At 46.8% G+C, this 13,841-nt stretch overlaps 1 protein-coding gene across 10 annotated transcripts in view; it reads left to right on the top strand.

Annotated features, from left to right (window-relative positions):
- Nucleotides 1-13,841, top strand: part of SLC9A8 (solute carrier family 9 member A8) — a 72,032-nt gene that overhangs the window by 33,151 nt on the left and 25,040 nt on the right. For all 10 annotated transcript variants that reach the window (XR_856291.3, XR_004619876.1, XR_002142686.2 and 7 more), the window contains 4 exons: nucleotides 1,785-1,886; nucleotides 2,995-3,029; nucleotides 8,252-8,395; nucleotides 13,544-13,682. Coding sequence is in view for 7 of the 10 variants with exons in the window: in XM_034641497.1 (XP_034497388.1) it covers nucleotides 1,785-1,886; nucleotides 2,995-3,029; nucleotides 8,252-8,395; nucleotides 13,544-13,682 (420 nt within the window). In the remaining 3 variants the exon portion in view is untranslated. The remainder of the gene's footprint in view (nucleotides 1-1,784; nucleotides 1,887-2,994; nucleotides 3,030-8,251; nucleotides 8,396-13,543; nucleotides 13,683-13,841) is intronic.

The raw sequence follows: 13,841 nt of genomic DNA, 5'->3' as shown, positions 1-13,841 counted from the left end.
TGTCCCCTCTCTCGCTGGCTGTCTCTATCTCTGTCAAATAAATAAATAAAATCTTTAAAAAAATAAATAAATAAAAAAATAAAAAATATTTATATAATAAAATAGCAGTTCCTGTTGTCTGTGATTTGTTACTTAAGCGAAAAGATGGAATTCCTTGTGTCTGCCCACAATCAAGTGTCAGGGGTCCTTGGTATTGTTCCTAAGTGGACCCCACAGGATTCTGATAAATAGCTTTTTAAAATTTTATGGAAATTTGAAAGATTACTATGGTACTAGGACTCAAATATTTTCTCTTAAATGCCATGAAGTATAGATGGAAATATATTTTATCTGTCATATTTGATGAAGATACTAATAGAGTANGGAAATTTGAAAGATTACTATGGTACTAGGACTCAAATATTTTCTCTTAAATGCCATGAAGTATAGATGGAAGTATATTTTATCTGTCATATTTGATGAAGATACTAATAGAGTAAAATAAAATTTTTTTTTAAAGATTTTATTTATTTATTTGACAGAGATAGAGACAGCCAGCGAGAGAGGGAACGCAAGCAGGGGGAGTGGGAGAGGAAGAAGCAGGCTCATAGCAGAGGAGCCTGACGTGGGGCTCAATCCCATAACGCCAGGATCACGCCCTGAGCCGAAGGCAGATGCTTAACCGCTGTGCCACCCAGGCGCCCCAATAAAATTATTTTTAAAAATATTTATTTGAGAGAGAGAACAAGTGGGGGGGAGGGGCAGAGGGAGAGGGAAAAGCAGGCTCCCCATGGAGCAGGGAGCCCAACATGGGGGGCTCAATCCCAGGACCTGAGCCAAAGGCAGATGCTTAACTGACTGAGCCACCCAGGCACCCCTGGAGTAAAATATAATTATTTGAAAGTCCTGCCCAACAAACAGGATTTTCTGATCATATAACCTATTATCTTAACATTCTTTATAATAATGCGCCTTTTCTGGGGCACCTGGCTGGCTCAGTCAGTGGAGCATGTGACTCTTGATCTCAGGGTTGTGAGGTCGAGCCCCACGTTGGGTATAGAGATTGCTTAAAGTCTTTAAAAGAAATCATGTACCTTTTTTAAGTTAAATAAAAAATTATAATTATATAAGCTTTGGCCTTTGATCAGACATGAAACACAACTAATTCCTTCAGTACCTATTCATTGGGCATCTTCCATCTGATGGGCATTATGCCAGTAACTATGTTACGTAAAAGCAGATGAGGTCAGTGTCTGTGTGTGTCCCTGTCGTTGTGTGTCTCCCCCCGCACTCCCCGTTGAGTGTATAGCTTAGTGGGAAAGATAGACATCAAATAGTTATATAAATGAATGTAAGATTTCGGCCCTGTCACGTGCTACCAGGAGAGGGTTATTGTGCACTGAGAGCATAGAAGAGGCTCTGACCTGGCTGAGGGATTTCCCTCGGGAAGAGCCAAACCGCCCTAAGATCTTAGGATGATTCAAGTTCACCAAGCAAGGAGGAAGAAAGAGTGGTCCAAGCCCAGGGAGCATGATATGTTCGAAGAACCAAAAGCTACCAGTGTGGCTAGAACCCAGAGAACAAAGCAGAGGTTAGGGGCCTTCACAGGGGTCCAACCATCCGGGCTTTGGTTTTAGCTGCGTTCTGAGTGGAAGTGGGGGGTCAAAGTGAAGACAGCACAAACCAGGTGGGTGGTCTTTTGCGGAGAATCCAGTGTGTGCAGAGGGCCAGGTGGAGGGGTGCGTGCCATCCCTGACTGGACCAGCTTCCTGAAGCAGTTCTCTTATTTCTGCTCTTTCCAACAGGGTAACTTCTTTCAAAATATTGGTTCCATCACCCTGTTTGCTGTCTTCGGTACGGCAATTTCCGCTTTTGTAGTAGGTGGAGGAATTTATTTTCTGGGTCAGGTAAGAAAAACATCTTTGAAAACTTCTGAAAATCTTACATTCTTAAAGCTAGTGCAGGGAGGTGGGGTAGGGACACTTCGTGGGGCCTGGGTTTCACGTTCAAGGTAAATGCTGTCCTGGAAGGAGATCCAAACTCATACGAGGCACAGTAAAGGCATGCTGAAATTGTTTGTAAGTGTCCTCGAGGAGCGTTGGTGTCTGGAATTGAGTGAATCTTCTCCATAGTCCCTAAAAGTTTTGATCTTATTGGCAAGCCAATAATTTCTTAAGACAGAATGCTAAAAATAAAGCAGAATATATACCACCAAGATCTTCAGATTATAACAGTATCGTTTGTGTTACCAAGTAGACAGAATCGGGATTAAACAGTGTTTCTTAGTAAAAATTTGCATTTTAAAAATCAGACTTGATTTTGAATATGTTCACTCAATTTTAAGCTGTCCACCCGTAGAATTATATACTCCGGATTTTCTCACCATTACTAAACCAGTTCCCAGTGTTCTGTACTTTGAGTTCAAATTAACTTGAATAAATTTAAACCAAATCTACCCAGAAAGGTAATATTCATAGTTTTGCATTCTGCATGTCTATGCATGTCATAGTTCTTTTCCTTTATGGTCACTTGCAGAGAGCTTGCCTGCCCCGGTTCTGTAAACAAAGTTTGAGATTCAGGCCTCTGGGTGACTGGCAGGCTTCTTGTGTGTGTGTCAGACGTGTTTGCTTCTATGGGTAGCTATCAGCCAAAGCCCATCGCACCTGATTGTCACCTGGACTGCCGCCTCAGTGGCACCAGAGTAAATCTATCTGTGGCGCACCCTCCTTCATTGAGCAGCCTCTAGCATCAAATGAAAATAAACTTAAGAGAAGAAAACCATACCTAATTTGGCTTGAAAAATGTAGCATTCTGTTCCATACTTTTGTTGTATAATGATTGAATGCATGCTTAAACTAAAACTTAGGAGTTTTCTTTATTTTTCAAGTGGTTTGGGGACTGAAGATGAATGTCCTTATTAGTTTCTAATAAAGCACTAATGGACATTTTAATCTTCTTGGCTGTTCTCCAGGGGGGTTTTTTTGTGTCTGTGTGTTTGTGTGTTTTATTTTACAGGCTGATGTAATCTCTAAACTCAACATGACAGACAGGTAAATCTTTCATACTGTCACGCCCGGGTGACTACTTTTCAGACTGGGGATAGTTTTCTCCACATTGATTCCTGGGTGTGGTATTTCTCCATTCTGTCTCTCTTTTTGTTTTGCCGATGATTTCTGCTGACTTAACTTGTGGCTCTGAAATGAATCAAAACTATATTGTGGAATTTTGAAGCTCTGTAGTCAGAGCATTGCTGATTGAAAGAACTGATTGTAAGCTTTGGAGAGAATGACTCTGGTCAGTTAACCACACCCTGCATCTTTTATTATCCAGAATCATCTTCAACTAATTTCTGAGTCTTTTCAGTGGCCACAATGAATAGTTGTCCTCCTGATAGAGTAGGGATGGAGTGGGGAGTGAAGTGTAGAGTCTGTGCTCTAGGGTGCCCATGAAGCCAGGCTGGGGGAAGCAGGCAGGGCTAGGGGCTGTCCTGTGGATGTGTTGCTCAGTCCGAAGCTACTCCAGTGAGCACTCAGGGCGGCTGTCTCAGAGCCCAGCCCAGGAATTGCCTAACTGACTTACCAAGAAGCAACCTAGGCCGCTGTCTCCTGGATAGTGCCAGACCCAGTGCTAACGTGCACAAGGAGAGGGAGGCCTGGTTTCCCCTGTCTGAGAAGTCCAGTGCGCGTGCAGTCTTGGTCCGTGTTTCTGCACCGTTGGTGCTTGCTTCTGTGGCCTGACTGGGGGCTGGAAAGCAAGGTGAGCTCTCGGCCCCGGGTCTCCTCGTCAGGCTGGCCAGAGCCTTCAGCCTTCAGCAGCTTGGGGACTAGAATCTTGAAGCCCTTTTCATGGAAAATGTGCCTCTGCTACCAGCCAGTCCAATTCCATCTTTCCATCAGGAACATAAATTTTGGAGTTTTTGTTGTACGATAGTCCTGATATATAAACAAGTAGCAAAAGTCATGTTCCTGTTCCATAAGGAACTGGAAATAAAGCAGAACCGAGGCCCTGCATTTTGTATGCACTTTACAAGTGAAAAGAAATGCCCCATACCCAATCATGTAAAGGAAGACGGCACAGAATTCAGTCCTTCTGCCTGTTGTGGGGCAAGTGGTTAGAGATACAGAAAATGCTTGATAAATTCTTGAGGAATTGAATCGAATCAGTGTTTATTGGGATGTTCAGGGAAAGGGGAGTAAAAGAATTGTCCCTTAGACAAGCAGAATAAGAAGGTAGGGTTTCTCTCTCTATGTGCAGACAGTTCCTTTCCTGTTAGAAAGGGACCATCCCCCACTCGGGGAGTGCTCTGGGGAAAACGAGCCAGCAGTTGCGAACGCACATAGCCACAGGGCCTGGCCACAGGGCCTGGCCGAGCGCTTACCAGAGGGCACTGCCCGTGTGCATCTCAGGGTGGCCACAGTGGGGACCCAAAGAATGCACCCTGTCTGAAGGGGACTTCTCAGCTCCACCTAGTAATCACCATGTGGGAATATGGGCCCAGAATTACTAAATATTAAAAAAATATTGGGGGGCGCCTGGGTGGCTCAGTTGGTGAAGCGTCTGCCTTTAGCGTAGGTCAGGATCCTTCAGGTCCTGGGATTGAGTCCCGCATCAGGCTCCCTGCTCAGTGGGGACTCTGCTGCTCCCTCTCCCCTTCCTCTCCCCCTGCCCATGCTCGCTCGCTCGCTCTCTCATATGAATAAATAAAATCTTTTAAAAACTTTTTTTTTTTTTTACAAGAGGCCAGGTTTCTAGATTTTAATAGTGAATTGTCTAGTTTTTAAATGTTGACAAGTTAGTCAATTTTTCAAAATGCTGTGTAGGTCAAACAGAAGATCCACGGACTTCTATGCAATAGAAAACATAAAAATAACCTTGTTGCACAGAAGATTTTATCGTAGCAGGGTTCTGCTGGAGAGAGATGTTGCTTGTGGGTTCACCTGGGTTACTGCCCCATGCCAGTCTGCTTCCTTTTCACTTTGTTGATGTTGCTATCTTTTGAGATGATGGAATAAATCAGGAAAACACATTTCTAAGTTAAACTTTGAGCGTTTGGCCTTTTAATAATATATATATTTTTTAAAGATTTTTATTTATTTATTTGACAGAGAGGCAGCGAGAGAGGGAACACAAGCAGGGGGAGGGGGAGAGAGAGAAGCAGGCTTCCCACTGAACAGGGAGCCCGATGTGGGGCTCAATCTCAGAATGCTGGGATCATGACCTGAGCCAAAGGCAGACACCCAATGACTTGAGCATTTGGCCTTTTAAAGAACCAGCTACGGAAGTGGAAAGGGGAGCAGCTGACATGACTCCTGAGATTCTGAGCCCTCCGCAAGTCGGGTCGTTCATACTTCAGACTTTACACACTCACTGCCAGGAGGGCTCTGCCCCAGTCTAGATCCCCAGCCCAAGATACATGTGTTCTATGGTTTATGCAAAGCATTTCCCCCCAACTGTTTTTATGAAAATTTCAAACACACAGAAAAGGCAAAGCGTGTACAGTGGATACCCAAATGACCACCACCTGGGTTCTACGATTACTGTTTCAATGTATTTGCCTTTTTTTGAAAATTTAAATTCAACTAGCCAACATATAGTACATCATTATCACTGTATTTTTTGCTTTAACCCAGATCTTTCCATTCATCCATCCCTCTGTCTACTCATCAGTCTGTCTTCTGGTTCCTGCTCTGGTTTCAGTTCAGATTGGTACAGGGACCGTGAAAAAGAACATCAGTCAGGCCTCTTCTGGCACAGATGAAACCCAACACAAGTAGTTTTGGGGAAAAAAATAAAAGGTTGTTGGCTCAGAACTGAAGCCTTCCTGAATGATGGCTTCCAGCATGACAGCCCCCAGGGCCCACGCTGTCCAGGAATTTCTCCTCTCTTTGCATCTCTGTATATTCTTCCCAACTGGCTTCATCCCCAGGCACGCTTGCCCCATGTGGCGGCACTGATGGCTCTGGGCTTACGTCACCCTCACGTTAGCCTCTCTGCCTAAAGGACCAACCTAATTCCTGATGACCTGGTAAAATGCCTGGTGATGGCCCTCTTTGACCAAACTTGGGTCCCCTGCCCACTCCTAGAGCCCCATGCTCTTTCCCCCTCCCTCGCCTCTTTTTGGACATTCCAAAAATGCTTTTTAGATATTCTTTTTCCTTGAGGCCCCTGGTGTTTTGCCCCAGATGAGGAGAGTGGGAATTAAAGACAAGGAGAACAGACAGGCTCTGTGTCTAGGGTGCAGCAGAAGGGCCTCAAGCCCCGATACAGGCAAAACAGGGCCCCCCCAGGTTGGCAGTCCTTTGGTGGTGTTACCTTTCCTTCTCTCCCTCGCCTTCCTCCTCTCCCACCCTCCTGCCTCCCTTCCACAAATACCTCTGGGCCACGCTCAGTACAGATCCTGGGAATCTACGCATGACTAAAGAATAGTGCCCACTCCCTGAGCACTCACACTGAGGGCGAGAGGCGGGTGACCTGTGACAACCTGTGAGGACAGGGCACGTGTGGAATGAGCTCTGAACTGAGACTGTCTTTTGGGGTCTGCTCCTCGGCTTGAGATCCAGAGGCTGTCCTTGAAGTGAACAGGCTGTCTTGCATGGGTTCACATTAATCAAACGCAGGGAGCTGCCTTGGAGACCAGAATGCCAGACTGTTGACTTAGAGAGCGAACTGTAGCTGGCAAGGCAGCTGGGCATCTCCTCCCACTAGCTCTGCTCTCCCTGAGCCCAGACTCACATGATTGTACAGGGCTGCTCGGGGTGGTACAGGGGACAGAGCCCACCCCTGTCCCAGGAGACTAGCTCCCCCCTCCCTCCCAGAGGCCATGAAACAGGTGGCTTGTCTCTGGCTTCCATCTCTACCCAGGTCTGCGCCCTTGGGGGTCCCTGTTTTATCTCCTGTTGTGGAAGGGGGCAGACCTCATCTGTCTGTTGAGCTAGAAAGAAAGCAGTGCCAGGCATGTCATTTGAGGGGATTGGAAGGCCCACAACAACTCTTAGGGGTAAAAAGACAAACAGGTTGAGAGAGTAAATCACCCAGGCTCCCGAGGTGGCCCATGAGGCCCTGCCTCGCTTGCCAGCCTCTGACATCTCCTGCCACTCACCCTCTTGGGGCTGCTGCCACACTCACCTTTCTGTTTCTCAGGCCAGCCAGCTTGCTCCCACCTCAGAGGCAGCTTGCTGCTGCCTCTGTCCCCAGATCCTGGCTTAGCCTGTCTGCTCTTTATCATGTAGATGCTTGTTTAAGTAAGTGTCATCTCTTCAGAGGCCTCTTCTGACCCTCCACTCTTAAGTGACCCACCCCCCTGCCCCCCGCCAGGTCACGCTGATCTTCCATGTAATGCTTGCCATTTTCCAGATTGGCCTTAGTGTCTGGGTGTTGCTATATCCAGCGTAGCGGTCAGGAGCTCTGACTCTGAGCCAGATGGCCTGTGTTTGGATCCTGGCTGTGCCACTTCTTAGCTGTCTGACCTTGCATAAGTTACTTAACCTCGTTGTCCCTCAGTTTTCTCTTATGTAATTGGGGTGGTAATAGTAGCACCCCACATGGGTGCTGTGTGGAGTAGTGAGTTATTACATGTGAAGTGCTCAGAACCGTGCCTGGGACGTGGTAAGTGCCACATAAATGTTGGCTCTCATTATTGGCCTCAGTGCCTGAAACATTTCGAGCAATTCATACCTCTTTCTTGGAGGGAATGGCACTCTTAGTGGGAGCTGCTAGCCTGGTGGGGGGCAGCGCTGGCATGGGGGTCTACCATCCACGCCTCCCATCCCCTTGAAGCACGCCAGAGTTGCTGCTGACTCTTGGCACTTTCTGACATGGTGCACATCTAAGTGGAGGCTCCGGCCACTCACAGGTGGCACTCTGGTGGCAAGGGGAGAAGCAGAGGCCACACCCAGGAGTTCATGGGCCCAGTGGGGGAGGACCCCCTGAGCCACCATGGTTCCGGCTGCTCTGACAAAGGCGGCTGGGATGTCTGATGTGTTTTAAGCAAAAGTCTCCCGTCCGTCATTGGTCAAATAAAGTCTTGGGACTCACGGCGGAAAACCAGGCCGTTCCTAACAATTGCCCGTGGAGAGGGCCTTTCGCTGCCTCACGCGCAGGATCCGCCAGCACGTACTGTAAGCGGGAGAAAAGACGCCGTCTCCTGGAGTTACTTCAGCTCCAGTGTGTACGAACATGGTAGACCAAACACAGTCCCTGGCTTTGCTGTTTTACTGTCTGGGCCAAGCTCTAAGCATCGCAGAGTGACCCCTTCCTTTTCTCTTCCTTACAGCTTTGCGTTTGGCTCCCTGATTTCTGCCGTCGATCCCGTGGCCACTATTGCTATTTTCAACGCGCTTCACGTGGACCCGGTGCTCAACATGCTGGTTTTTGGGGAGAGTATTCTCAACGACGCAGTCTCCATTGTCCTGACCAAGTGAGTGTCCTTTTTTCAAGGACGGCACTAAAGGTCTTGGTATCAGAGGGACAGATGTTCCCAGGCAGCTGCACGGACAGCTGCTTGTCTTCTGGGCAGCCGGGTCACGTGCTTCTCTGTCTTCTGTCCTGCCAAGCCCTGACGCACCCCAGCAATGCTGTCAAGGCCCAGGCTGATCAGAGGCGAGCCCGCCCTTTAGGACCTACCTTTCAGCAGTGGTTTCAAGTCCAGCTTCTTGTCCGCATCCCGGGGTGCTTATTAACCAGAGCAGTCCCAGGCCCCACCCTCGCAGCTTCTGATTCAGTGGTTCTGGGGTGAGTCCCAAGAACTGCGGTTCTTCATTAGCTCCCCGAATGATGAGGGAGCAGGCAGTTGAGGGATCCGTGTGTGGACAGCTTCGGTGCAGACGAAAGCAGTCGACAGAGGCCCTGCTGTCCCACCGAGGGGCTGTCACACAGCACCGTCCTTTCCCCAGCCATAGAGTAAGCCAGTGATACTAACAGGCATCCCAGCTCGAGATGCTATTGTGTGAAAGCTACTTGGACACTGTAAATCTCTTTTAACTGTTCATCGGTATCACTGCCCTTGTTGCTAGGATCTGAGACATGACAGATGAATCCTAAAATGTCAAGAAGCCATTGAGAAAAAGAAGTGAATCTAAGATCATCCCAAATGCATCTGTCTGATGCAGGGCTGTTTCCTTGAACTCTGTCTTTTGTGGTGCTCATTAGCATGTAACGGGCAGGAGATCCAAACAGTTCTAGCAAAACCAGAGAAGGCACAGACAGTCAAAGCAGTTGGAGGAAAGAGCTCTGGACAGTGTTTGACAGATGAGCTAAGAGAATCTTAGGAGCCAGTCTGTGTTCTGCTAGAGAATAGCCTTTCTACTATCTGAATACTGACTTGTTTCCTTTGTTGGGGGATTCCTGGCTAAGCATAGCCCTGTAGTAGATGGCATTTTCTTAACAGCTTTATTATAGACTACATTCAGAATCTTTATGTTGGAATAAAACAATGTTTTATAGTGGAAGGAACCCCAGGTTTTGGAATCAGGCTGACCTGAGTTCAAGTGCCGGTCATTCCACTTACAGCTCTGTGACCCTGGGTCAGCTCCTTTACCTCTCTGAGCCACATGTTTCTCAGCAGTAAAGTGAGAGTGATAATGCCCCAGCCTAGGATTGGGTTTGAGAATTGAAAAAATATGATACTGTGCAAGAACCATTGGATATCAGTTAATGTTAGATCCTCTCTTCTACACCTGTCCCCCAGTTACTGTTTCCTGTTTGTCCTAGTTTTCTCCTACTTTTTCAGGAAGAACTTTACCAAATGTTGCTTAATTGCAAGAGGTGATTGGCAGAACTTAAAACAAAAAAACTTTAAAATATTTTTGTTATTCTAAAAGTAATACATATATTCTTCATATGAAGAATGAAGAGAGAGAGAGAGTACATGCATTATTGCTGCCCAGAGATAATTACAGTTAACAGTTTGGAAGTATACTTGTGTTTTATTTAGCCGGGCTTATACCCCATATACTGTATTGTAAAACTCTTCCATTGAGCAGGGTTGAAAAATAATCTTCCATAACCTCATTTTACTGGTTACAGTGTATTCCCTTCCGTGAACTTACTGTGATCTGTTTAGCAAGTTCCCCATTATCGACTTTTTCACGTTTCTCTTGGCAAAAATTTCTACAGCTTTATTAGGTAGTTATCATACATCATGCTGTAAGACCTTTTACAAATCTGATGGCAGTATTTTTTCTTATCTAAGATCTACCCCGAAAGCCTTTTTGCTTTCAGGTTTTGACTTGATTGTCTCATGTCCCGGTGCCTGTACATACTGAACATTTGTGATAAAGGATTTTGTCCAAATTGGCAGTGACATCATGAGATATTTTTCTACATTAGTAGCTCAGCTCAACAGCTTTGTCTCTAGTTTATTTTGTTTTTAAAAATCTGTCAGGACCTTTTGGTTAAAGATGAGGAGCTGTTTTCTTTTGAAAATGAGAAATGATAGAGTCACTGTAAGCAGCCAAAGTTTCTTCCTGGAAAAGTGCTTTTGAAGGCCAAGATCGTCTGTGATGACAGTTCCCAAAACTGGATCTGTGGGCCGCATGCATACGTAGTGTCCGGCCCCCACCTCCACCACTGCTGGTCTACAGGCTGGGTGCGGCATGCTGAAGGTTGGCCATCCACCCTCAGCGTCAGGCGAGGGCCCTGCACGTGCCAGACATCGCTCAGAGACCAGCTGGACTTGCCAAGGTCAGTCCAGGGTGGGAGAAGGATGCTCCCAGAGGGCTGAGCGAGTGCCTGGGGTACAAGAGGGAGACAGCCGCTGTGAGGGATTGGAGTGAGGCTTCTCAGGCAAGCTGTCTTGTGAGCTAGTAGGCGTTTTCAGGTGGAGAGACCTGGGGGGGGCATGGTAGGCCTGCCTGTTTTGGGTACGGGAGGGGGCTATTGTCAGCTTTCCAAGGCTATTAGGTAGCATCACGTCTTGTTTGAGAGTCTGCTTCGTAAATGATCACTCTCAAAGTGACCCGACGCATTTATCTTTGCAACTGAATATGTGAATGAATTATACCCCTTTTCTGATGTTTTCATTTTCATAAGTGCCAGAAAGCTATGTTCTGTTTCTTCATTAACTTTAATTAGTTTTAGCTTTGATTTGTTAGTATGACAATTTTTTCTTATAATAAGTGCTATAGAGGGAACCTTTTTGTGCTCTCCAGCTGCAGCGTAAGCTCATAAAATGGATCCTGAAGCAGCATTGTCTCATGTTCTTTTGAGTGTGAGAAACAAAAAAATGTAGAAACTTACCAGGACCGGAAGAGTCCAAAATCTACTTTCAGTTATCTTATTTTTTTTTTAAGATTTTTTAAATTTATTTGACAGAGAGAGACACAGCGAGAGAGGGAACACAAGCAGGGGGAGTGGGAGAGGGAGAAGCAGGCTTCCTGCTGAGCAGGGAGCTCAATGCGGGGCTCAATCCCAGGACCCTGAGATCATGACCTGAGCTGAAGGCAGATGCTTAACGACTGAGCCACCCAGGTGCCCCTACTTTCAGTTATCTTGAGTTCAGAAGCCATTGGCCTCTGTCCTGGGTCTGTTATCAACCCTTGATGTGACCTCACCAGTGAGTCACTTCGTGGGACCTCTGCATGAAAAGAAAGCGGTGGCCCCAACCGGCGGACCAGCCGTGGCAGCTTTAAGGGGTGGGGGCTGGGCACTGTGTGCAGGCGGAATTTGGGAACTGGGTGAACTTAGCCTTCAAAAACACTTGCCCAGTGAGAACCCTTGTTGGCTTTCAGCACTCCCCAAGTGGGGTGTTAACCTGTGCTCTGCTGGGAAAGAAAAGAATGGAGGAGGTTGTGCATTCAAGTGAGTTTGGAAAACTTTATGTGAAAAAGGTTAGATTTCTTTTTTTTGCAGGAGTTCTCAGAACCTTTATTGTGTTACACTGTGCTGTGAATCACTGCCGAAAACTTCCTGAGGTTATTTGACCAAGCTACCCTTTTATCAGAGATTATCCTGCTTTAAAAATTATACCAATTCGTGAAACACTGATTAATGAGGCCAAATATTTCTATCGACCATTCTTTGTTTACTGATTCAGCAAAAATGTACTGAGTGTCTTTGTATACTAGGCCCTGCCTTGGGCCTGGACAGGTAGCAGTGAACAAGACGGACACAGGCATGGTCCTCATGAATGACTCATGAGTTGGCACTTGCTGTGAAGAAGTCAGGTACCAGGAGAGCCCAGAATATGTGAAGGGGACAGGGCAGGTGTCCCTAAGGAAGGGACACTGACCCTGGATTCTGAGGAACAAGTGGGGAGTTAGCTGGGGTCGGGGAGCAGTGAAGGATGACCTACAGAGGGGTGCCCATGATGGTGGGGCCCTTCCAGAATGAGGAGGAGATGGGGTGACAAGGTGTGGCAGAGTTGTTGGGTGTTGCTTAGACTGGGCTTCCTCCTGAAAAGCAGTAGGAAACTGTTGATGGGTTTGGACAGGCCAATAACCTGATCAGATTGTGCGTTTTAAAGGGATCATGCAGGCCAGTGAGTGGAAAGAAGGCAAGGATGTCCAGAAAGAGCGATGAGGCCTAAGGCTCGGGACAGAGGGTGGTAAGGAGAGAGAGGGGAGAGTGGGTGGATTTGAGACGAGTCTAAAGGTAGAACCATGAGGAGGGGGATCTTAAAGAGAATAAGTCCACTGTCATGGTGTGATGGTTTTCCCTTTGCGGATAAAACCATTAATTGAATTTAATGGCTTCTGACATTTTACTTTGTTTTGTTATCCTGGAAGGAAAGTTCTTTTTTTCAGTTCTTCTTCCTAATGCGTCCTAAATCTACCCTCTCAGCCCTTACGCGGTGATATTTCTTCTTTAGGTTGCTCCGTTCTCAGATTTCCCACCATCGCTTCAATTCCAGGTTTTATCACAGGATCCCCTCCCGAGACTGGAAGCACTCCCCATGACTCCCTAGGGCCTTCAGGTTGAAATACCAACTCCTTAGCTTGGTGCATTGCCTTTCACAGGTCTGCCGTGGCGGCCTGTCTTGCCTTCTCTCTCGCCACTGTTCTTTGTACCTGTGCCCCCACCCCGTCCCGTTCCTGGGTTCTAGCCATGCTAATCTATGTAACTGAATGCTCCCAGAATGTGCTCTGCATTCTTGGGCTCCCTGCCTCGCCTGTGCTGTTCCCTCTGCCTGGGGCACTTTCCCTCATGTGTTCACCTGTTAACTCCTCTTTTTCTAAAGCCAAACCCAGCCCACATGTCAGGAGGAACCTTCCCTGACCACCACCGGGCTGAGTTAGATGCCCACCCTGTGTGTCTGCAGCCCCTTGCCCTTCCCCCGAGGTGGCCATTTGTTCCTGCCTTGTTTGTCTTCCTTACTAGACAGAGGAGCCCTTGCAGGGCAGGAACTCTGCTCTCTTCTCTGAATCTCCCCCAGCCCCCCGCCAAAGCTAACACAGTAGGTGTTAGTTCACAAACGAAGTGAACAAGTAAGTGACCTAACCCCATGACGGAAGGAATAAAGGAGCGCATAAGCAAAAAAAAAAAAAAAATCAGTTTTGAGTTTTAGTTGATTTCTGATGACTTTGTCTCTAACATTTTAAATTCTTTCTGTTTTTCTTTTATTTCCTAGCACAGCTGAAGGTTTAACAAGGAAAAATATGTCAGATGTCAGTGGGTGGCAAACATTTTTACAAGCCCTTGGCTACTTCCTCAAAATGTTCTTTGGCTCTGCAGCACTCGGCACTCTCACTGGCTTAATCTCTGCATTAATATCCTTTTAATATGATGAACACGTGTGGCTGAGAAGATTTTCTTAATTATATTCATCTCCAGCCATTTCCCCCTCTTCCTTCAGGGGCCAGTTTTAGGCTGCATTTGAAGAAGGACATTTATGTAGTTTTGGTTTGAGGAGCACTTTTACGGAAACC

This window comes from Ailuropoda melanoleuca, chromosome 13, assembly GCF_002007445.2.
Source record: "Ailuropoda melanoleuca isolate Jingjing chromosome 13, ASM200744v2, whole genome shotgun sequence".
NCBI lineage: Eukaryota > Metazoa > Chordata > Mammalia > Carnivora > Ursidae > Ailuropoda > Ailuropoda melanoleuca.
This window is presented reverse-complemented; position numbering and strand designations above follow the sequence as displayed.